At 37.3% G+C, this 24,595-nt stretch overlaps 1 protein-coding gene across 2 annotated transcripts in view; it reads right to left on the reverse strand.

Annotated features, from left to right (window-relative positions):
• Positions 1-1,001: 1,001 nt before the first annotated feature.
• The window catches only part of LOC145998911 (beta-1,4-glucuronyltransferase 1), a 116,484-nt gene continuing 92,890 nt past the window's right edge, over positions 1,002-24,595 (reverse strand). For both annotated transcript variants that reach the window (XM_083135667.1, XM_083135666.1), the window contains exons 2-4: positions 16,430-17,903; positions 14,037-14,255; positions 1,002-3,685 (exon numbers count right to left, since the gene is read on the reverse strand). In XM_083135667.1, coding sequence (XP_082991793.1) covers positions 14,058-14,255; positions 16,430-17,638 — 1,407 coding nt within the window. In that variant the 5' untranslated portion in view covers positions 17,639-17,903 and the 3' untranslated portion in view covers positions 1,002-3,685; positions 14,037-14,057. The remainder of the gene's footprint in view (positions 3,686-14,036; positions 14,256-16,429; positions 17,904-24,595) is intronic.

Consider the following 24,595-nt stretch of genomic DNA (forward strand, 5'->3'; position numbering starts at 1 on the left):
CCAATGAAGTTCAAATTTTGCTAGGTTTAGAACCATTATGTTAGAGTTGGCATCACTGTTAAGGAATCCATGGGACCTTCCTCGCGGACCCTATAACTGGACACCCCCCCGTCCCTTGCACTGCCCCTCACCCATCTGCCTGTAGGATGACGAGAAAGGTTCCTTTGCGCAACGGATCTGGAACGAGCGGGTGATAGCTAGCACATTGACTCTTGACGAACCTTGATTGCGCTCAAAATTTTATAATGCTCATTGAACTCAAAAGTAGAAAACTGGAAATAAGTATAAATTAAACTGTAGGAAGTTCCTAATTTCTTACATGGAGGAATCGCCTCTGGTCAGTGTCATGTTCTACTAAGCTAGAGGTTCCAGGTTCGAGCCCCATGCGAGGCATGGACATATTACATTTATCCCACCATCCTCATCATCAGGATTAAACCAAAATATGAGAGCGACATAAGATAATCACAAAGAACGTATTTGACACTATGTAAGACAATAAATAGCTACCCCAAATTCTGAGTAAACATCCCCCCCCATACCTGACACTTTTCACTTCAAGGGCTGAATGTTACAAATACCAAGTGGCGGCGATTAGGAGCGGGGGTTCTTGCACTTACTCACCGCTTCTGTTAATAAATTTCCTTCCACATCAAGTTCTTTGCATTATAATGTGCGAGAGTTTTTCCCCTATTTCATATTAAGCAATTCTAATATTGTCGATTTAATTCTCTTCTTGCATTATTTTATTATTGTTGACATTCCCTGATGAACTGGCTTAATTTTTCTTACTTTGTGTAGTTATGGCCTTATGGGTACGTAATTGTTTGCATTCCACAGTGTGCAGCATATTCACTGAAAGTGAAGCATATATCTGATACATGATTTAGTTACACTCATTCTTGATAAATATAATGTGTCACTTTGAATCTTGAGAATTAAGATTTTCAATAATGGATTAAGGAACTTTAGCAACAACATAGAAATAATATACACAAGTATAAGGTTGTATTGTAAGTTTTATTTCCTTATATTAACTATTAAAAAACTAGTTAGTATGAAAATTTACAGCAGTCTTTTTTTAACAATTAAATAATAAAAGTGGTAAATACACTAATACTCAAAAAATAATTACTATTTTTACACAAGGAGACATAATAAAAAATGATATGGCTACCTTCATCTCCAGGCTGCAATGGTAAATTATAATCAATATACACACATGGGCGTCTGCAGGATTTTTTCCAGGGAGGGGCAAGGAAGGTATTTTTTCCAGGGGGGGCAAATGAAGGTAAATTTTCACCAAAAATAGTGTTGTTCCATAAAAAAACCATTGCTTTAATGTGAATTTATGGTGTTCATGCAATAATTAACACAGATTATTGTGGCTAAAATGAAATTATATGTGTGAAATACATATTTTTTGGTTGACTTTAATTTCCCCCCCTTGCCCCCCCTTCCGGACGCCCATGTATACACACAATCAGAGTGTCAATTGCATTATCCAATACATTACTTTTAATTATGATCCATGTTACATAATTTAATAGTGGCTGTTGATAATTTCTTACAAAAAGGATAAATCTGAATTTGTAATGCATATTATAGTATATAATAAGACATCTCTCTGCCAATATAAATATATGTATACACAATAATGTTAGAAATTTATAACATGTAAATAATTGACATGTAACTGAATTGAACATCTTAATGGCAGAGCCATTTTTTGAAAACACATTTAATCACTATTTGCATAACCTACACAGCCAGTGTATATTTCCATAAACAATGTTCCCAGATACACTTAATCAACTGCACACAACAGTAAATTAATCATCCAAGGATTCTACAACAGGCAAAATGTTCCCATGGAACATCATGCATATAAATTACGACATAATTACATATAATCTTGGGGAAAATGATTCAGTACTTTAGCCATGATATGTCTTCATTTTTTAAAATTCTAGTCACATTCTACTACCAAAGAGACGCACCAAATTGTAACAAATAAGGGTTTGTGTTCCATTAATGGTCACAAAGCTTCTTAGGAAAGGAAAACCTGGTATTTCTTTCCTGAAGTTATTCTCACTGCACACCATTCATAAGAGCCTCCAGTCCACCAACTAGTCTCCCACATGCATAAAAAAAGCCTCTCAAATTCAAAGATTCACTGCTTGGTATCTGCATACGCCCTTTTAACATCAACGTTTCCTTTGTCATAAGATTTCAAAACAGATTAAAATGAAAATGAACATTTACATCTGTCACACTACTCAGAATCTTTGAATGACAGAGATTTTCCAAAGATAAATCTTTGAACCACTCCCCACCCTCACATTCCCAATGCATGACAATATATACAACTATAACCACACACACATACAGAGGAAAAGCTTCTGAAAATATACGAAATTTACATGCACATAGTGCAAATACATATAGGAACATACGTAAGTATCTTTCTCAAAAAAATATCATCACTTGATAATGTGTTCCTACCTAAACACTAAACAATGGAAGGCATTGCATTATTAATACTAAATACTTATGGATTCATGTTCTTCATTTACACATGGCTGCTCTTGGAGCAAAAATCGAAGGGATATGTTTCATATCTTTCTGAATGAAATAGGTTAATATAATCATTACTTTACTATGAACCAAATATCAACAAAATGTGTCTTTTGTTTTATATATATTATCCTAAAAACTAGTTTGCACTAGGATAGATTTCAGCTGCATTATGGCTTCATTATTTATCACTGCATCTACTGAATATTCTTGACCTGTATTGTATATGTATTTATAATTTACTGTAGCTGAAATCATGTATGTATATATGTAGTAAAACTAGTTTGAATCAGCACTAATGCAGAAAAAAATTTCCCATATTAATTTTTATCCTTTGCAAACTTATTCTAGCTACTGATCAAGTTTGGCTTATTACGAACAATAAGTTCTGAATGAAAACAAACCATTAATGGCATTCCATCACAGTCACAATCAAGAATAAAACCATGTATGAAAAATCAAATAGCAAGTAGCTTACCTGCAAAGTTGAAACTGTCTCTTTGACAAAATAATTCCAAACATTCTTTTGCACTGAGGTAATCAAATTGTTTCTACAAGAAACCTTTCAAAGTTTCTGCAAGTTGTGTGAAAAAAATTAATATCCAATGATTATACTTTAGTTTTTTGCTTGAGTATCAAAATACAAAAAAAATCAACCTACATCAAAGCATATAAATTTTATGCTCAAGGCACTTCACATAAAGTTGCACATAATGTTAAGGCAACTAAAACAAGGCTCTTTACCAAATTGAAAGTATCCACAAATAGACTCTAAAATACATTAATTCTACTTTGTCTGATTTGATGCACCTACTGGTACTTGATTTAGTCTATGTACCACAATGCTGAATTGAAATAAATGGCACTCAAATAATTGTCTAGTGTCTATGAACCCTTATTCACTCTTAAGTTTTGTCTTCTTGAGCTGCTACACCACTCTGTTAAGGTGTAAAGCATCTAATGCTTAAAAAAAAAAAGCTACACTGCCAACTTTAATTCAATTTCAATGTAGTATCTCCAGTATGTTGACAATCTCAAAAACTTCAAAAATGATTTTTTTCTTTCTGATAGTAAAGCTTCAGGATCAGGCGAATTACAAAACCAGCAGCTGTGAAGAACAAAAAGAAAGGATTAGAACTGAAATATCTACAATACTTTCATTTGTGGTAATATGTATACAATGCATAGTAAACAAACTGTTGGGTCAAGTACATTTTTAAAGTAACAAAGGTTGGGTTTACGTTGCATGACAAATTGAAGTTTGTCTTATGTCATCCCAACAGCTGTTCAAACACTTGTCGAATCATGGAAAAGTGAATCAAAATCACTTTTAAAAACTACTTTCCGGCCTTCCTGATGGCACAGTGGTAATGTAGTCGCCTTGAAAACAAGATGTCCCAGACCTGGTGGAGGCACATTGCACAATGGTTCAGATCCCACTTTAAACTGTAGGTCTAATCCCGATTACCTTACCTGTTCATAAAGTGGACAATTCAAATACTACTTTCTCCTGTTGAGATCACATTCAAGAGTATGCTGTAAATTCTAGTGTTATTGATTTGGTGTTTTAAGTCACTTTATGCACAGCAAGGCTAATTGGAACTAGACCTGCAGTTTAAAGTGGGTTCTGAACCACTATGTGCCTCTACCAGGTATCGAACCCGGGACCCCTTGATTACAAGGCGACGACGTTACCGCTGCGCTATCAGCGAGGTCCTAATTCTATAGTGTAAAAAAATTATATGTGACAGTGTTTTTTTCCAAATTTTTCATCATAGCACATGTATACTGGGGTTAGGTGAGAAAACAGCCACAGGCTGAACCTCGCCCTTCCATGAAGAAATTTTGAATTTGAATACTGAAAATATATCATTAATGAACGTACAATCTATTCGTAACTTGCAGTTACTTCCCAGTCTTTTGTTTCCGCCATGGATGAATGATATTTCTGTGTTGTAAATTGAAGGGCTCGGGTGTAAAACATGGTAAGTGACATTTTGGTCATTCCTGGGTTAATTAAGAAAAAGATTATTAGAAGCTATACTGTAGATAAATTGTTTTTGTGTTGGGTTTACCAGAGGCGAGGCGTCCGGTTATTGGGAGATGCGGTGATGACTCATTTTAAATATTTTACAGAAGAACTAAAAATAATAATAATAACAACTTAGGATATTCGCATATTTGTGCGAAATAAGCCTACAAACAGCATGAAACAGCTTGAAATTCGCAAGAGATTCGCTAAGTTTAGCGCATCCAAATGAGGGCCAGGTACAGTCAACGGCAGAGATGATGGTAGGCAAACGCTATTTTCACTACATTTTTATTCTACATTCTGTGTTGTTTTAAGGAATGAAACTATGTTGGTTCGAAGCAGACCGAATGAAAATGGTGGTGGACAATTTGCCTACTGTTTCTTTCACCATTGAGAGTAATACGCCTCGCACCGAACCCTCCTGCCAAGTTTCCTATTGAAGGCAATGGTGTTTGACTGCCCAGCTCATTATGGAATGGTGCGAATCTATGATCTCTGCCGGTGCCGAGAACAGCTTAACGCTTCCGAACAGGCAGACCCTACGACAAGGTCCACCAACCTCAACTTCCCCCCACTCTGGGTCATAACAGCCTTTTTTCAGCCCCCATCTCCATGTTTACAGTCACACGACAGAGTTTTTCTGGAGTCATCAATATTCTTCAGAGTGCCCAGTGGCGAGCTCTAGGAGGGGTTGGTGAGGGTCATAATCTCTGCTCAGGCTCAATATTAAAATAAGAACGTCAAGGTATAGAAAAAGAAGGCAGAAAAGAGGAAATGATTACTACAAAAAAGTACATGTAACAATCCCTTTAGAAAATCCTGGTCACACCACTGCGAATGTCCGCTATTTCCACTTGTTAAAAGGAAAAACACATATTGAACGATATAATCATATTTAATAATTCTCATTGCATGGTATAGATTGATTGATTGAGTTGGTGTTTTAAGTCCACTTTATGCACAGAAAGGCTAATCGGGACTGGACCTACAGTTTAAAGTGGGATCCGAACCACTATGTGCCTCCACCGCGAATTGAACCTGGGACCCCTGGATTACAAGGTGACAACGCAATATATGGGATAGAAATATGTATTTTGTAGACTAGGATCTGTGGTATGAGCTTTTACGTTGAATGGAAAATGATCTTGGCATTTATCACAGAGAAATATTGCCCCTCCATTGAAAGATCGACCCTGTTTAGTAAATCTTGTGATGACTACGTGAATATGTCATGCTTCGCCACTGGGGTTTACCAATTTCAGAAGGCTTCACTGAGTCCAATGCAAATTGTAGGACATGGCAATTTCACTTGAAAATTGAAGGGCGTCACATTTTACTTTGTAACTGAAATATGACGAAAATGTCACTTACCATGTTTAACACCTGAGCCCTTCAATTGATTGATTGATTGAATTGCTTTATTTGACTTCGCTTTTTGTGCACCTTTTGGCATATTTTCGAAGATGGGGGTGAGTGATGATGTGATGAAATTGATGAATGGACACTCACAAATATCTATGCCCAAGCCAAGATTCGAACCCACGACCCCTGACATTGTAGCACAATGTGCTAACCACTCTGCCACAGGGGCCGGTCCCTTCAATTGATTATGGTGCTTATGTGCTACAAGAACATTATAGCAGTTACAATTATCTTCATGTTTGCAACAAGAATATCACCTGCACAGATCTTATGGTAAATCTTTAACAATTAAGATTTCCATTAGAATGGTGCTTTCAGTAGTTTCGAGCACTGAGTTACGCTTGCCTACAAATTCAAGTTCTGAGTTCTAGTTCTAGCTCACTGAATTTTTATACTGAACGATCTGCCTTAAAGTACAGGTAAATTCTGATTTGTTATGAATATCAGCATAATATCATTGTCAGCAGACTGTAAAATCTCTCTTCTTGCCATCAGTTTCCTCCGAGACTGCCTAACATAAGGAACGTTTCTATGTCAGGCGAGGGGTGAAATTCTGCACCTGGTTGAGATTAGATCCGGTGTCCCAACAGAAGTTCCTCGTTACTTCCACGCTACGCACTTGCTCAGTGCTGGGATATGGTTCAACAATGTCTGTCTGCACGCCACTACTCGTCATTTGAGTTCCGGGAGCATTATTGCTATCTCTCGGTGGAGATACTAAACGTTGTTGACTTGGCGAAGAAAACCCGCTGTTAGGATACGGTCTATCGTACGGATCACCTCTGGAAGCTGGATATTCTCGTCGTGATCTAAACTGACGCTGCTGACGGTAATTATTTCCATTTCTAGGGTATGGACACTCAGCTGGGTTACTCCTATTTTGTTGCTGAACTAAGCGAATTCTAGACGTTCTTTGAACATCTCTGCTGTTTAGTTGAGAGCCAGTTTCTCGTCTCCATGTAGACCGCCAAGCATCTTGTTCCTCTGCTTGCTCATATCTCTTAACAAAATCCGCTAAGAGATCCACGGTGTTCGGAGCATGAGCCAAGCACAATTGCTTTACTCTAAAAGGTAGCTGTCCGATGATTAGATTAACTACTTCCTGCTCGGTGTAATGATTACTCAGATTCCTATAGGCAGAGTACACAGACCAAACATATTCCTCCACATTGTTATCATTCTGCTTATTGTACCGCCTAGTCCTCACAGACGCCAATTCTCTCTCTTTCGCTTCTGTTGAAGCAAACCGCTTCTTGAATTCTCTGCAAAAATCAGAGTAAGTGCGGAAATCGTTCTTATGCGAATAAAACCAGTGATAGGCCTTTCCAGTTAACAAACGTGGAATGATTTGAAGCCTATAATGTTGAGGAATCTGTAGAATTTCCAGGTTTGTATTCAATTCCTTTAAATATATTTCAGCTGAAGTAGCGATAATATTGCCGTCGAACTTTCTCATAGAATTTATGTCTGCCATTCTAGGAGTTACCCCAGTGTGTACAATGCGTGAAGCAGGCTCTCTTCTGTTTCTTCTGCTGCGAGCAGTTGATTCACTGTCTGAGGAGCTGGATTCGTTCATCTTCTTGTACCTCTTTTTCCGGGAGGTTTTTCCTTGTAGGTTTGAAGCTTCATCTGAACAGATGGGATAAAATGTCGATCTTCCAGAACCTTCATCAACACGGTGGATTTTAGGATGATCAGAGTTCGTCTGGATCTGTAACCTATTCAGCTGATCAGAAATATGAACAATTTCACTACAGATATGACCAACATCTGAGGAAAATTTGTCTTGTTTAGTTTCAACTGTTTTCCTCCATTCTTCGTCAGCTTTTCGGTATCCCTCGGTTTCATTTATATTCTCAGCAAGTTTCTCTGCCACTTTGTGATTAATGGTATCTTCTAACTTGTCTGTGATAACAGTTACCTGGTGATTCACATTTTCAAACACTTCCTTTCTGAAACTGCTCTGTTCTTCAGCGATTTCCTTACGAAAGTTACCCTGAGATTGTTCAACCTCTTCTCTCAACAGGGCAATTTCTTTTTGCACATTTGATTCCACTTGTAGAGAGTTTGCTTCACATGTCTGACGTAAATTAACGATCTCTATTTGAATGCTTTCTTTTATCTTCTGATGATTTTCTTCCATTTTTACAGTCAAATTGTCCAGTCTCTGTCCCATTTCCAAAGCTGATTCTGTGAGTTTTGAATAACCCTGTGAAAACTTCTCTTCTAAGCGCCTTTCTGATTCCACCAGATTTCTACCACTTTCCTCTAACTTTAAGTTCAAACTGCATTCCAACATGGCTACATTCTCCTGAAACTTAGCTTCCAAATTGCTGGAACTTTCTCTAATCTTTTCCTTAATTTTTGATTCCAGAGAATCCAAAGCAATGGCGTTTTCTTGGATCTTTGCTTCCAGATTGCTGGAACTTTCTCTAATGTTTCCCTGAATTTTAGATTCCAGAGATTCCAAAGCAATGGCGTTTTCTTGGATCTTTGCTTCCAGATTGCTGGAACTTTCTCTAATGTTTCCCTGAATTTTAGTTTCCATAGCCCTTGTACTTTCCTCCAACATAATCCGTATTGAAGAAAGCAGGTCTGCTGTAACTGGAACTGACTGCACTGGAGATTCATTTTCCTCAGCCGACGATTTACTTGCACTTCTCAACATCTTCTTATCCATATTCTTCTAGCACAGAATTTCCATCACAATCACAAATCAATTACTCTTCACGAACACACAAAAATGAACACCACTAACGAAACAACAGATTTCGAGCCCCGCGTTGTTGCGCCAAAATATTGATACGTTCTTTAGTCAAAAGAACATGATTTAACTAAAAGAACAAATAATAAGTTCACATGAAAGACTCGAAAGCATACACGTGATGCCTCTCAGGGTATGGGGTAATATCTCTCTTCGTTCGTTGGTCAAAACAAATCAAAGTCAAGTTTTCGCTAAGAGAAAAGAATTATATTTTACGTCTTAGCAAAATAAATACTTATGTGCATAAAATCCACTTCAGTCAAAGAAATAACAGCTTCTTACAATTCAACTTAACCCCTCTTTAAAACTCGAAGCCCGAACTCCTAAGTCAAGACAAAAGACACTCGTAATTCCCATGGCAACAGCTCTTAACAAGATAATTATATACAGGTTAGTTACTATCCTGACATTATCAGTGATAGGTAAGTTACAGTAATTGATATTACAAAAACAATAAACATTGGTACAAGAAAAGATAATTAATAACAATAGATATTAACAATAAATATTTGTGCAATGGGAAAGGACGTGTCAATGACTACGTGAATATGTCATGCTTCGCCACTGGGGTTTACCAATTTCAGAAGGCTTCACTGAGTCCAATGCAAATTGTAGGACATGGCAATTTCACTTGAAAATTGAAGGGCGTCACATTTTACTTTGTAACTGAAATATGACGAAAATGTCACTTACCATGTTTAACACCTGAGCCCTTCAATTGATTGATTGATTGAATTGCTTTATTTTACTTCGCTTTTTGTGCACCTTTTGGCATATTTTCGAAGATGGGGGTGAGTGATGATGTGATGAAATTGATGAATGGACACTCACAAATATCTATGCCCAAGCCAAGATTCGAACCCACGACCCCTGACATTGTAGCACAATGTGCTAACCACTCTGCCACAGGGGCCGGTCCCTTCAATTGATTATGGTGCTTATGTGCTACAAGAACATTATAGCAGTTACAATTATCTTCATGTTTGCAACAAGAATATCACCTGCACAGCAAATCTTCTTCTGTCCATGCACAGGTAATGTGTATGTGCTATTTGCAACAGATCTCACTATAGGGTAAGAGGTATTACTGTTATCTTCATGTCAAAGCTGCAGATGGCAGATGCGAGTATCTGTAGAAACTAACCAAGTTCCTGAATGCTGTAGTACACTCCTCCAAAGATGATATGGAACTTGGTGTTATAATGTAATGAAATTAATGTGATGAACAGCCTATCAAAACTTGAGTCAGGTTAAAGAGTTTAATGCAAGCATGGTTTCCGACCAATTTCATTGACAAACATATTACAATGGTGCGTTTTACTCACTATCAATTTAAATAAAAATATATATAACTTACGTGAGTGAGTAGGAATGTTCATTGACCGAATTGAATCATTGACATGTGCACGTAGATGTAACTTACTTCCATAACTCAGTATTCGAGAGGTCACAGTTACAATTCTAACCAGACTTTCTTTTTTTGCCCAATATTTAAATAATTGCCTCATCTGTAACTGATGACATGTTGGTAAAATTGTATTCATATTATCAACCAATAGTTTACAATGGCAAGTGAAGATTTTTTGTTAATGTGGAATAGCTCCTAAATTCACCCATTCATCCCCTTATTCACTCCAGGTGAAACTTTCCTTTCCTTTCATCTTGCTACACTGAACTAGTTTAGTGGTAAATGTGGCACATTCATATTATGGGTGGAGGGTGGGGTGGAGGGTGGAGAGAATATGTTCAAAGCAGGTGACTTGGATCACCTTGAATGTGATTTTCCTCATTCACTCCAGACAACTGCTGGCACATTCAATAAATGTCACGGACCTTTCCATTAATGCTGTGTCTTTTACCTCATTGTTATTAACCTACAGGCACAAATGAGCATTGTTAAATAAATCAACCAACCAATAAAGTTTACTTAACTCAGCTTAAAATATGGTTTCTTTAATAAAGGAACTGAAACAATGTGACGAGGAAATGAAAGTCCAGTTGGTTTTCACTAATGTGACATCTAATAACGCCATTTGAAATTATTTATGCTTACTTGAACAAGTTTCCATGATGGTCAGCCACCAATCATAATGACATAATTTTCACTTTTCATTTTGCAACACTTTACACAATTTACACAGCATATTGGCAACCTCTTTGTCAAGAAGCCAACATGTTTGACGATTTGCAATACTGCCTACAAAAACAAAAAAGGTAGTTGAGTGCTGACTTGTTGTGTTGGAAAGGATACATGAGGTTGGAATATTCAAATCATGATAACTGTTGCCAACTTGCATCTTTTGAAACCAGATCTGTTCTTTGTGTTCTTTCTTTGCACCTAAAAAACATGAAATACTCTACAGTGCTTTTTAACTTTACAAGGGAAAACCTAGTTCTAAATTTGGTCCTAAGCCTCTGTGCAATTATCAATAAGTACATGTTAGATTGACCTGGTTCATCACTTAACCTTGTAATATATGCTGCATATTTCAAGTTCAAGTCCTAATGTGGACATGAGTGTTCCTCTGTGAGTGTACCTTTATCAATTTGCTTTTCTGCCTCTTATATATATTGCCTTTTCAGTGTATATTTGCCCTTACACAGTATTAAAGCTTGTAATCCCTGCCTTCATAACTTGTTATTAACATTGCTCTTACACATATCTTCAAAGTTTCTGGTTTCAAGACCCAGCAAGGGAATAAACACTGGGTTGATGCATTTTGTATTTTTGGATGTCAAGGAAGCATGGAGACAAATGGTTCAGCTTTAGAAAATCTATACTCTGGACTGGGTGAATGAAAGCAAGTCTCAAGAAGGCTCGACCAATGAACATGTGCAAGGGAATGGAATTGCGTGGAGGGGCAGCCTTTGGAACAGCGTGTACTGATTTGCCCGACCACTCACTTTCTCCCCTTCAGTGGTGTATTCTGAAGATTTGACGTGGTATACTGCAACAATTCTTATTTGGTATATATTTATTACACGTGCTATCTAGATTAATTAGATATAATAGAAATAAAATGCCAATGCACGCATGTAAGTAAAACAAAAACAGAAGAACGACAACTTCAAGATCTTTCTGATAATTTCTACATGTGAAAAAGAGTAAGTTTACTGGAGGTAAATGAGATAACATGGGAGAAATTGCCACTGCTCCCTTTCTCTACCATTATACGTAGGCTGGCTCCAGAGATTCTCTGGACAGAGTGTAATTTATCTCTTTTCCACTAATCTGGCTTCCTAACAACACTGGATGGTCTGTGTTCATATGAGAGCGAGGGTGGTGTGTGGTTGCTTTGTCTTTACATTCAATTTTTTTCTATTATGAATGTGGCACAATGATTAGTTCCATCGCCTGAATGTCACATGTTGTAATCCAACATTATTTATTTATTACATTCAGAACATTTATATGTATGGCTGACCTATTCTCATCACTGCCTATAAAAGCCATGTTTTGTGACATGCACATACTTATAAAATGTGTTTTACAGTTGGTTTGCAATGATTAGTCAGCAAATCATCCAACTTTGCTTATACTGAACAGTCACACACATCATACATAAACACCAGCAATATGTCTGTGTAACATATGTTATTCAAATGTGAAAATAATGTTGACATGTTTTTTTACATATGTTCCTTTGAAAATCATCTACACGTACATCCATTGTACATGCTTCTTTCCAAACAGCCCCTGTTCATACTTTCTAATACCTTGCGATTTCGCAAGTAAGTTTGAAACACGTTGCTTATTCTCTCTAAAACACGTGACAGTGAACACAATAAAGAAAATGGTTACATGAAGAATTACAATGATGAACTTCTTTAACCTTTCATCGGTCACACCTGGAAAAGTAACACAATCGGTCATGCTGTATCTGTGAGATACAAGTATGATTTTACTAACATATTCACGATTACTTTTTCATTTTCACCTTATTTTATTTTAGTCCTAGATATAATGATTCTTAAGCACCTTAAAAACATTTATTTAGCACTACATATAGTATTTATTGTCATCTTACAAACATTTATTCATATGCGTCACTTTCCTGTTCATCGCAATCTGCATCACATTCCAGTTCAGTCTCCGAATTAACTTCTCTTTCCTCTGCATTATCACAATCGCCAACAGACCAATACCACTGATGATATCATATTCATTGCATTCACCATTACTGATGCAGAGCATGGAATGAATGAATTCAGTGTTTTTCCGGATTCTAACAGTCCAAGATCGCGCTACCATTAAACCGAATAAAATCAGTCACTGTATCTCACAGACACAAACAGCCTACTAACCCAAAACATGAAGGGTTTTTCATGTTCGTGCAATAATTAACACATTACATGGCTGAAATGAAATTATGGGTGTGAAATTTATAATTCTTGGTTGAATTTCATTTTCTAGGGGAGGGCGTGGGCACCAGGCAGAGATTGTGGTCATCTCTATTCAAATAAGGATGAAGCTACTGAGAAGCTTAGAACCACATGCCTAATTGTTTCTGAAAAAACAATCTGCATCTCAGAGATGCACAGCGACAATTTATTTCAATTTATTACTGTTTAGTAAAAAAATTAAAATTTTAAAAGCATTACTAACGTAATTTTAATATTTCTAGAATAAAATTGTAAATAGAAAGAAAATAAAGTAAGAAAACTAGAAGATTTAGTATAATTAAGGAAATATAAAGACAACATATCGTCATGCTTATACAGGGTGAGTCATAAGTCTCCATACAAATGGTGAAAACGATGACTAATGTTTATTTTACCTTTTCAGGCAAGTGAACAAATGAAAAGAGATGCCACTAACGACTGAAGAATGGATTGACATCATTCTGTTGGCTGGGAGTGGTACCACCCGTCATGTAGCATGTACATTCAATGCAACTCACAGAATGCAGATAACCCATGACACCGTGGCCAAACTTATCAAGAAATTCAGAAGGACAGGTTCTGTTGCCGATGAAAGCAGGCCTGGAAGACCAAAGCCAGCAACAGATGAAAGGAGGGTAACGCAGGTGGCACGGTGTCATGTTCTACATGACGGATGGTACCACTCCCACAAACAAAATGATGTCAATCCGTTCTTCCTTCATTAGTGGCATCTCTTTTTCATTGGTACACCTGCCTGAAAAGGAAAAATAAACATTAGTCACCGTTTTCACCATTTGTATGGAGACTTATGACTCACCCTGTATAACTTCTGAAGTTAACATTATATTAGATAATTACCTGAAAGCTTTAAGGCTTTTGTCAAACAACACACCCCTTTTTAGTGCCATATAATATTTTAAGTTCTGGATATATTACTTTCTTGATAAGAGCATTAGTCTTCCCAGCTATCACGGCCCTCTGTGGATCCTTTCTTAAGGTCTTGATCCCTGGTTTGTGGACCAAGAAAGCATTATCGAGAATATGGAATTCATAGTCCAATACACATAGTGCATAACCCTGTAACAAAAAAAAAAAAATGACTGACAGATATAAAGCAAATAGCCTATTTCTCAGTTAAGACCATATATGTTCTCACTCCAATAAAAGTATGGTGAGACTGACTGAATACAATTTTAGATTTTACTTTATATGTAACAATCACTAAAAGCTGAAGTAATGTTCAAAAGTCTCAGGACTATCAGACGTCCTATTTTTCCTGGACATATCCTAAATTTTAGTCTTATCTCCAGTGAGATAGAGGAATTTTTTTAAAAAGTCATTTAAGAATAAACTTTTTTCAGTTAGAGAAACAAAAAAATCACAGGGAAATTACTAATTTCTTGAAAGAATTTATTGCTCTACAAGCTGCTGTATGGAAGACACTAGAAACTTTTTTTTTATCAGAATGAGACATTTCAATTGACAGTCCAAACTGCTATGATGTTTGTAATGCATGTGTGTAATTTATTGTAATTGCTAAAATGATCATTATTTTTTAACTGAAAAAGGTGTCAATTTAACATTATTCACATATTCTTCTTAGTAATTATTGAAAACAGCATAAGCCAAAATACATCATGGAATATTATAATATTTACTGTGAATGATTGTGTCCTACTAGTTAAGTTACCCATCCTGCTGTAGTTCTGTTCAATGACTCCAATAAATTCATAGCACTGTGTACTAGAATACAACAGGGAAAAAATATAGACTGATATTACATTAATATCACCAGGTGTATTAACTCGACTACACAATAGGTAGTAGTAACCTTTGCATTAAGTAGAGCATTGTCTCAACCTCCAGTAGGTATGTCATACTATATGCCATACACAGTGCAATATGTAAGAAATTATTGGTTGTAGTCAGCCATGACATGTATGTACTTTGATTCACTGTTAAAATACTACTTTTTACGCATGTGAAGTAACATACTTGGAAAGTATTATATAAAGTAATAACATAAAATACTTTATTTATCTTTTTCACAATATCGAAAATAACAAGATTAATAATTTCATTTTTTAAAATTAGCCCTCATAAAACTTATTTTAAATAGGACTTTGATTGGAATTGCTTCACGACTCTTGTTCCTGTGAATACAACCGATTTTATGGCGCACCCTGTAGTTGTGAGAATGTCTCAAGTAACCCACATTGCCTGACATAAGGTTTGGGCGTGGGTTGACAAGGAAGATGTGAGTATTGGTGTCATGAATTCTTGGCATCTTCCTGAGATCGAGAGTTCATTTTCATTGAATGCACGCCGGAGGTCTATTTTTTAATGCAAAGAAGGAAACAGGTTGTAAAGCCGGTCCAAGGCGCAATTTGCAAGTGCCAGTTATGAAGTCGACACTTTTACGCCCTTGTCGTAGGTTGCATCGTAAGTAGCGTTATTCACATTCCCTTTGGGCACACATCAACTTATCTTTAGAGATGGTAATGATAGTCGACAGACTTCGAATGGAGTTTTGGTTGTGCTGGGCTGTGGTGATGTCAGCAAGAAGAAATGAATTGTTTAATATTGTAGATTGAAATTAGTCTCAACAATAGGGTTACTGAATTTCAATAACGAACAACAAAGGAAAGGGTTGCATACACTATCAGCATGAGAAGAATCCCATCTGCTAGCAACAATAGATGGGCAGGTCACACCAGCAAGTTGAAACTAATCGCACATACTAGGTTCCTTTTCCTGCTTACAGTATTTTTTCCAGTGGAAATAGCAGCGCTTGAAGTACAAAATGTTCCCTGGGGGATGTTTCGTCGAGCTGTGGGGATAGTTAGGTGAATGCTCCTATGGTGACAATGAGAGAGCAGGTATACAGGACTGGAAATAAGAAAGCAATGGTTCCAGTTGCAAGAAACAATATCTTTATGTACCTCATTTTACTGACCAACACCTCTTGCATCAAAGAGGTTACAAATATTCGGAAAATCCATTTCTACTATAATTACAACAATCATATTTTACATTCCAGGTTTTTGAATGACTTTTCCATGAGTTTAATTTAGCCATAGCCCATTTCCTTGACCCTGCACTGTGGATTGGATCGGAACCATTAGAAACAAGAAATATAATTCCTACGTTACAGATATTTTAAAATGAGTATTACTTTTGAAGGGAATCGTGCACATGTATAGCAATGTTATGTTCTTATACTGTTCAACAGGGATAAAAACTGAACTTACCTGCGTCATTTTATCACTCTTGCCCTCCCAGCTGAGCCTTTCGTCGTAGAAGGGTTCCTTATTCGTCCCTATGAAGATTGGCTCCCAGTGGAGGAACTGCTGCATCCGTTTCCCCACATGAAAGATGTGGAGGCCTTGCGTTTCTCGGGCCGCGATCCACTCCTTAGCTTTGGGCACGTTGTGGCAACCGGGACACACTTTCTTGTGGAAAGGGATCGCCGTGGAGTTCTTCAGCATACGAACCAACTCCGTCTTGTTCCTGGGCAAGACCATTCCTTTCTCAAGCTCGAAGATGGGCAACGGGAAGACTTTTGGATTCGGATGAGTGATGGGGTCCTCCTGCCTCTGGATCATGTCCAGGAAGGCTGGAATCACTCCGGGGCTGGGGTAAAGCTCAATGTCCGAGGGAAGGATGAAGTGAGTGGCTGCAGAGTCCCTGGCGATGTTCCTCCCCACGTTCACAGGGTAGAGGAGTTTGTTTTTTGTCTTGTACATCAGCGACGATGACGCGTTAGTCCACGGAGGAGGGGCTGAGCAGTTGACCCTTTGCGGGAAGAGTTTGTCGGGCCGAGGAACCACTTTAGGCACGTGTTTAGCATTGAAAAAGATGTGGAACGTCACCAGCTCTGAAACGAGAGGCGAGTCACACTCGCGTAGGTATTGGATGGCCTTTAAGGTCTCATTGAAGTCGGTCCCGGGAGCGAACATTGCGAGGGAGACCGGGCCCTGCCATCTCTTCAGCAAGGGAGGAAGGTTGTCGAGGAAGGTATAGTCCGCGTGAGTCGTATACGTGATGCTCTCGAAGCACCTGAACGTCCTCTTGCCTCGCACGTAATTGTACAGGACCCAGAACTCCCCGCGCTGGGCATATCGTGAATCCGTTGGCTTATCGTGGCACTGGATGGCTTCCTCCAGAGTGGTTGGTTTGGGAGGGTCAGTCTTCTCCGTTGAGGATGCAGGGGGAGGGGGTTTCTTCGTGGTGACGACGGTCGTGGGGGACGGGGTCTTGGGGACCGACTGCTGGACGGGAACATCTCCGGAATCGATGGACAGAAGTCCCAACTCGATGGACGCCAGATTCCTTCCCGAAGGTTGCTGCACTTCAACCAAATCGCCATTCCGGGACACGAGGTGCGTTGCTACGTACAGGAGGACTATGACGTTTAAGAATATGCTGAACTTCAGCACCCAGTTACGTCTCCCATACATTCTAGGACTCTTTTTGCACTACCGGCACACACACGCACACCAAATCTTTCGTTTGACAGTGTCTGTTGAGATCTTCTTCACCTAGCAGTCTCTTTCGGAAGCCATCGTATCATTCTGCCGATGGATGGGTTCCGGCGCCTGCCTCTAGTCCTTGACAGAGGGACAATCTTGCTGGTCCTGGACACACTGATTTGTCCCCTCATTCCAGATCACAGCTGGGAACAGTATCCCGGTCCATGGTTCGACAACTGTATGAACTGCAGTCCTGTAAAAAAAAAAATCCTATTGTAATACAGGAACTTCAGGCAATAACATTTTGTTATTATCCATATAATATTGATACATACGTATTACACATATATAAATCAATCATTCATATACAGTCAGAAGTACAGTGAGTCCAGCCTCAAAGTATGCCGCCAACTAAATAAATTAATATCCACGGTATGCTTGTATACTTTTAAGATGAACACCCCTGTATAATTGGACAAAAAGAAATCAGTTTTTCCAGTGTAATTGTGTTTGAACTTTTCGTCTTACATTGAATGGGTAAAATGTGTGTCAATGTTCGTGAAATTCAGTTGCTTTTTTTATGAAGAGTTCCTACGGTACGTTTGATAGCGACTGTACTAACCCTACCTAAAAATTTTGCTGCAAAGTGGAGAAGTGTTAGTGATTTTCTTTTCTGCGACAAATATAGAATAACTCGTAACGTAGCTTTTACTACAAAATACTGATAATAATTTGTGGTTAACAACAAAGTGCTTGTTATTTTTTTTATTCATGAAAGCATAAACGAAGATGTGAAACGACTTGGAGGGGCTGGATGGTTTAACAGCCTCAATCTATGACGCTTTTAACCCTTTACCTGCCAATGTTCCCAATTGGGAACATCAACTAATTTTCCATTTAAAACTATACTGAAAAAAAAAAATCAAAGTTTTCTTGTTTCATCTATTAATTTAGGGTGTATATTTACTATTAACAACATTTAATTAATATTTTCATTATTATCGTCTGGATAGTATACTATGAAATTACACAAAAATGGTTAAAATTGCATTCATAATATTATATATTTTTTATTTACACCCTAATAAATTACTTTTTTCTTCTCTGTACAATATCGGGCAGAACATAATGCTAGTATTACATGAAATGCATTAGAATGGGTTTTTCATTTATTTCTATTAGTCTGGACGTAAGTATATTATCATGTTCCCAAATGGGAACATTGGCGTTTTGCATGAACAATGGTTACAGACAACAAATAACTCGCACAAAAAACTGAAGAGAAATTTTCCTCTCTCACAGTTTTGAGGCAAGATTGTTTTGTAATTTGGTCAACAATGGAAATAAAATCATGCTTATTGTTGGCTACAAGTACATTTGAAATAATTGTTTTTACATTGTTTGTATAACAAATATCCCGGCATGTTTTGTGCCACGTTCTGTTAGCTGCTTCTGTTGATTCATGCCGTCTCGTTGTTATAAAATTCAGTCTTTCAACAACATTTGTACGAACAACATGGCATCGAATCGTTTCCTAACATTGGAAGCAGCTTTTCAGTATTTGAATGAAATTTTAGATGACGATACTGAAGACATTGGAGATGTAGTGGATATTTGTCAGTTTGCCTCCAGAAGAAACTGCAGATCTTACCGATGAGGAAAAAATTGATGACAACGTTTTTGAAGAAGTGGTTCCTTCAGATGTGTGTGGTGAATTGGTTGTCACAACTAACATGGAACAATCTACTCCGGAGTCTCTTCAGCCAACAACATCAAGAAAGGCTAAAGGGGCATCAAGTAAACAGGTAGGACATCCTTCGTGGAAGAAGTCTACGGTTATAGAAAACAATTCGCTCCATTGTGATGATTCATTTCAGTGCTTATCCGACAAACACCCAGAATTACTGTCACTGGAACCTATTGAGTTGTTTCATAAAATTTTACCAGAGACATACCTCGAGCATCTCTCTTCAATGACGTGCCTATATGCAGCTCAAAAGGGCAAAATTGTGTCGATTTTCGAAGAGAAGTAGCCACCTTCCTTATTCGCAAAAATCCACGAACATCTTCGAGGCCAGGACCACGATTTGAAATCCCAGGGTCTATGAGGAAAACTGATGGTCATTTTCTGATTGAAGCAGGACAAGGAAGGTGTGCATTTTGCCAAAAAAATGCTCGCCTACAATGTCGCGAGTGTGCAAGAAATATGCATTTACACTGCTTCCCAGCTTTCCATGGCTTATCACCAGTTTAGGACATTCTGTGTGTGTGTGTATTTTTTTTTTTTCATTTTCAAATGTGTAAACTACATATATTTAAAATTTGGTATTGCTACATTTTCAATAAAATAAACCCTTTTCTCCTTGAGTAAAATTTCACAAGGATGTTTCTCATTTTTATACAATTATGTTATCCTATTATGTATTTGTATTAGTATTTTGTATTTTGAAGGTTGTATTGTTGTCTGACTCTCTGTAAGCTTATATGTAATATTTCTGTACATTTACTATGCTAATATATAAATGGAAACCATGCTGGTCCAGTTGAATTATAATTAGAAAACTCTGTAATAATACTTCACATGAAACGCCAATGTTCCCAATTGGGAACACTCCAGTTTACATATAGAGAAAATAAAAAATAACAATTTTTTTGAATAATTCTCTTTAATGTACACCAAAGAGACACAAATTACTGATAAACTCATTAATTTCAAATCCAAAGACAATTCGGCGTGTAAAAGGTTAAATGCTTATTTTCGTTCGTTTTACATTTTTACTTCTAGAAGATCGACAACACAAGAAATCACATTCAATGTAACATTAAAGTGACTGTTTAAATGTGTTTCAAATCTCCAAAGTTGATCTTTTAAACTGACCAGCCAGTACATGAAACTTTTGTTTTAACGAATTGTTAAACGAGAGTCCAACATAGCTCCTTTTAAAATGTGGAATGGCATTATTTAAAACACTGAAACCGAGGTAGTTCAAAGCTATTAGGCAGTATGTTGCGCTTCTATAGTTGCTTCGCCATTAAGAAAACACCGAACTTTCCGAATCTTTAATGATTAATTCGATCCGAACTTGATTTGTAGAACGAGTGCAGCGGTGAACTAAAAGTTACTCTTCTCCACCAAGGAAGGAATCAATACTTCCAAGTGGTGCTAACAGAATGAAGACTGACGACTGCGTATAAATGAAATTCAATTTGTACAAGTTCCTGCAACCTACTTTGTTGTGAGATATAATTAGAAACGATGAAAGTGAAACATGAAATTTATCAGTAAGAAGGATTGTAGATCACACAACTCCGGTTTGACTCGGTTTCATTGCACTTTTCAAACAACTTCTTCTAGTATGAGTCAATAATTTTTCACAAAAAAATTGTACAACGAGAAGCTATGCAGCATTTATCACAGCAAGCAGAAAATGTTAATGACTAGAAAAGTAAAAACTGGATCAAAACTTTCATTGGCTGAATCGTTCGGACACTCACTGATTACGTCACAGAAGGGAAACGACAGGCAAGAAAATGCACTGGCAACGTTGATTTTCACCGCTCGTAGTTATTTTACCAGCTGCATTTGATTATGACATCGACATCTTCAAGGTTTTGTGAAACTCTTCTATGCTGTTAAGTTTAGATTTATAGTTGTTAATTAATCGAAATAGTTAAAAACAAACGATTAAGTAATGTTGAATTTCTGATAAAGAAGAGAGAGGAAGAAAATGCAAGTCAATATCCATTCCATTTTTCAAGTATATATTTTCATATTTGTAGAAATAAATGTAGGCGTGAATTAATAGCTTAGAAAAGAAAGTTTTTAACGAGTAGAGGTGCACAACTGGAGGTTGAGGGAGGCTGTACAGAATGTAACATTCTTAATCGTACACACGGATTTTCAAAGAAAATGCTTTAATATCTGAAAGGAAATATACTCTTTTGAAATTGTTTCTTTATAATTCAATAACTAATATCATTAGGAACATAAAATCTTACCCAAATTCTGTATAACCAATGACAATAATAAATTAAATGAAACTGAAAGAGAAACATGCCATTTTTTGTACAACTTTTCTATTCGTACACTTAATAATATAAAATAAAAAAGTATATTCACAGCAAATTGACTGACAGTTCTAATACTTTGATGCGTATTCTTCGGCTTTAATTACGGCTTGACACCTGTTCTTCATAGAATTAACAAGTTTCCGACATGTTTCAGAGCTCATTTTATCCCACTCGGCTTGCACAACAGTTTTCAACTCTTGTTTGGACTTGACGCCTGCTTTATGGACTCGCCTCTTCAAAATTGCCCATAAATGCTCAATACGATTTAAGTCTGGACTTTGAGCTGGTGTTTGTAGTAGTTTGGTCACATTCCATATTAGCTAATTCATTGTTAACTCGCGCTTTATGCATACTTCATTGTCTTGTTGGAATCTGTAGATAGGCGGCATGTCCATTTTTTGGGCACTCTGCTTTACACTGTTCTTCAATATGTCCAAATAGATATATGCATCCATGATATCATCAATAAACTGGATGGTACCAACACCTTTGGACGACATACAGCCCCAAATCATTAATGACCCACCACCGTGTTTAACTGTTGGAACTGTTTTAATGTGATCAATATTGTCTTTATTTGATTTTCTCCAAACCCTATTTATTCCATCTGACACGTATATATTAATCTTGGACTCGTCTCACCTGACCATATGACACTATGCCAAAATTCCTGGTCCTTGTGGATGTGCTCTTTCGCGAATGAAAGTTTATTCCTGCGATTCACATTATTTACATACGGCCACTTTCCTGGTATTCTGCCATGATATCCATGCTTCCACAAGGCACGTCGGACAGTTTGATCGGACATCACCTTGCCACCAATATTTTCTACTAATGGTCGTAACTGAGGAACACTTAGTCGGGAGTTTTCTCGCACTCTTTTTAAAATAAAGCGTTCGTCACGTTTATTCAACAGTCTCTCTTTTGGTTTTCTCGGCACATTCTGTGTTGAACCTTCCTCTTTAAATTTGTTTACTAAGTATTGAACTGTGGAGTGTGATTTATTGACTGTTTGTTCAATTTTTCTTAACGGATAACCTACTATAAGGGCCAAATTTATAATAACATCCTTCACATCGGAACTAAGTTCCTTCCCCTTGCCCATTTCGAACACGCTGATAGATAGACGATAGGCCTACAACAATACCTACGCCAGCATTCCGCTTGACGGGGAGCGCGCCTGCATGTTCAAAATTGTTACGAAGTTGCAAACTGCACGAAATCGCCCGAATAGCGGTGGCGCTGTATTCGTATGCCTATACGAATAACAATGTTGCATGAAACAGCGTGTTTTTCTCTTTTCACACAAATTATATGCTCTGTTTATACACTTTGAACATACATTTTTATTGACATTTGTTGGTGAAACATTCATTAACATTAATTTCCAGGTACATATGAAAATGATTATATTTACTAGTAGATATGACATTTTTTTCTCGGAAATTCTATGTATACGAATAATAATGTTACATACTGTATAACTTCACGTGTTTCCTTGCTCGTGGGTTGAGAGGAACAGTAAGGTCCAGAGAATTGTTACGATCAAATTACGTTACAACTAAAATGTTCACAGTGGTAGTATACATTCATCATATACATTGCACAGAGCGTGTTCTAAATATATACAGTCTCGTTTCTTATATACAGTATTTTACGAAGGTTTAAGTCTCATCTGTAGTGCACAATGTGTACTCGAGCAAACGTCAGTATGTGTTTTCGAGTTTGTGTCAACGAGGACAATTATTTTATCTTTTCCAAGCGAGACATACAATTGGTATGTCAACTCTATAGATCAATTACACTGACCTACTCATTGCAGAAACTTACGAAGGTCGTAACCGTATATCCAGACGCGAAAAATGAGAAACGTTTTCACCGGAAGTTCTGAGTTGCCACACTGATGGAAATGTTATTGATTTACAAGAGAATATGCTATGAGTAATCCGCCATTTTTAATTAGTAATCCTGTTTTACTGATAGCGTATTCACTTTTAAATTAATAACATTAAAACTGGAAACAAGTAATAACAGAAATTCTACTGTCAAACTTGCGGCTGGCTAAAAAAATAGGTTTCTTCTTTAGACAAGACTTGGCACCGTCTCGTACAGTGAGTATTACCGTGCAAATTGTCCATGACTATTTTCATTAATTTTTCTCTTACATCTTATGTGTTTCTAAGCGATGGATTTTTATCTACGCTGGTGCAGAAGTTGTCAACAGCTTGTTTTGAGTTTTCTTTTAATTCTTGAAGCTCTTATTGAGTCAAATAAAGTGCACGAACATGGTGATGGACAATTTGCACGGTAATACTCATGGTCAGTCTCGCCTGTCCTCTTTTCGGTTTCGTTCTTATTTTATAATCACTCATCTCGTTCACGTTCCAGACTCGAAAAGCAAATCTCGCTCTGGAGCCTTATAGCATACGCAACATATACAGCGTGTTACGTTCTCTTCTCACAGTGTAATGAGATCATTACCGCAAACGCATTTTCCTAATAACGTATTTATGTTTGACGCTACGAGGCTTTGAAAAAAAAAATACATTTTCTCCTGAATGCAGGTTTAGTTTTGCCAACTTTGCAATTACGATAATTGACCGGAAAAGGGGGGGGGGGCGAACCGTGCCACCGCCCAGAGCGGCAAATTTTCAGGGCGGCAAAATTTGAAGAGGCCAAAAAATAAGCCTATTGAAAACTTGAAAGTTATAATATTATATTATACAACTTGGAAGTTAATATACGCCAACCCACCGTTTTGAAGTCTCACTTAAAAAGCACCGAGTACCACAAGGTGGGAAAGCAGATTCGATGCCTTTACTTCGTTGCGATATCAATGGGAGAGGTCTGTGATGCGCTCCTTCAAATAATTGG

Source organism: Lepisma saccharinum, chromosome 14 (genome assembly GCF_977018435.1).
Source record: "Lepisma saccharinum chromosome 14, izLepSacc3.1, whole genome shotgun sequence".
In the NCBI taxonomy this organism is placed as follows: Eukaryota; Metazoa; Arthropoda; class Insecta; order Zygentoma; family Lepismatidae; genus Lepisma; species Lepisma saccharinum.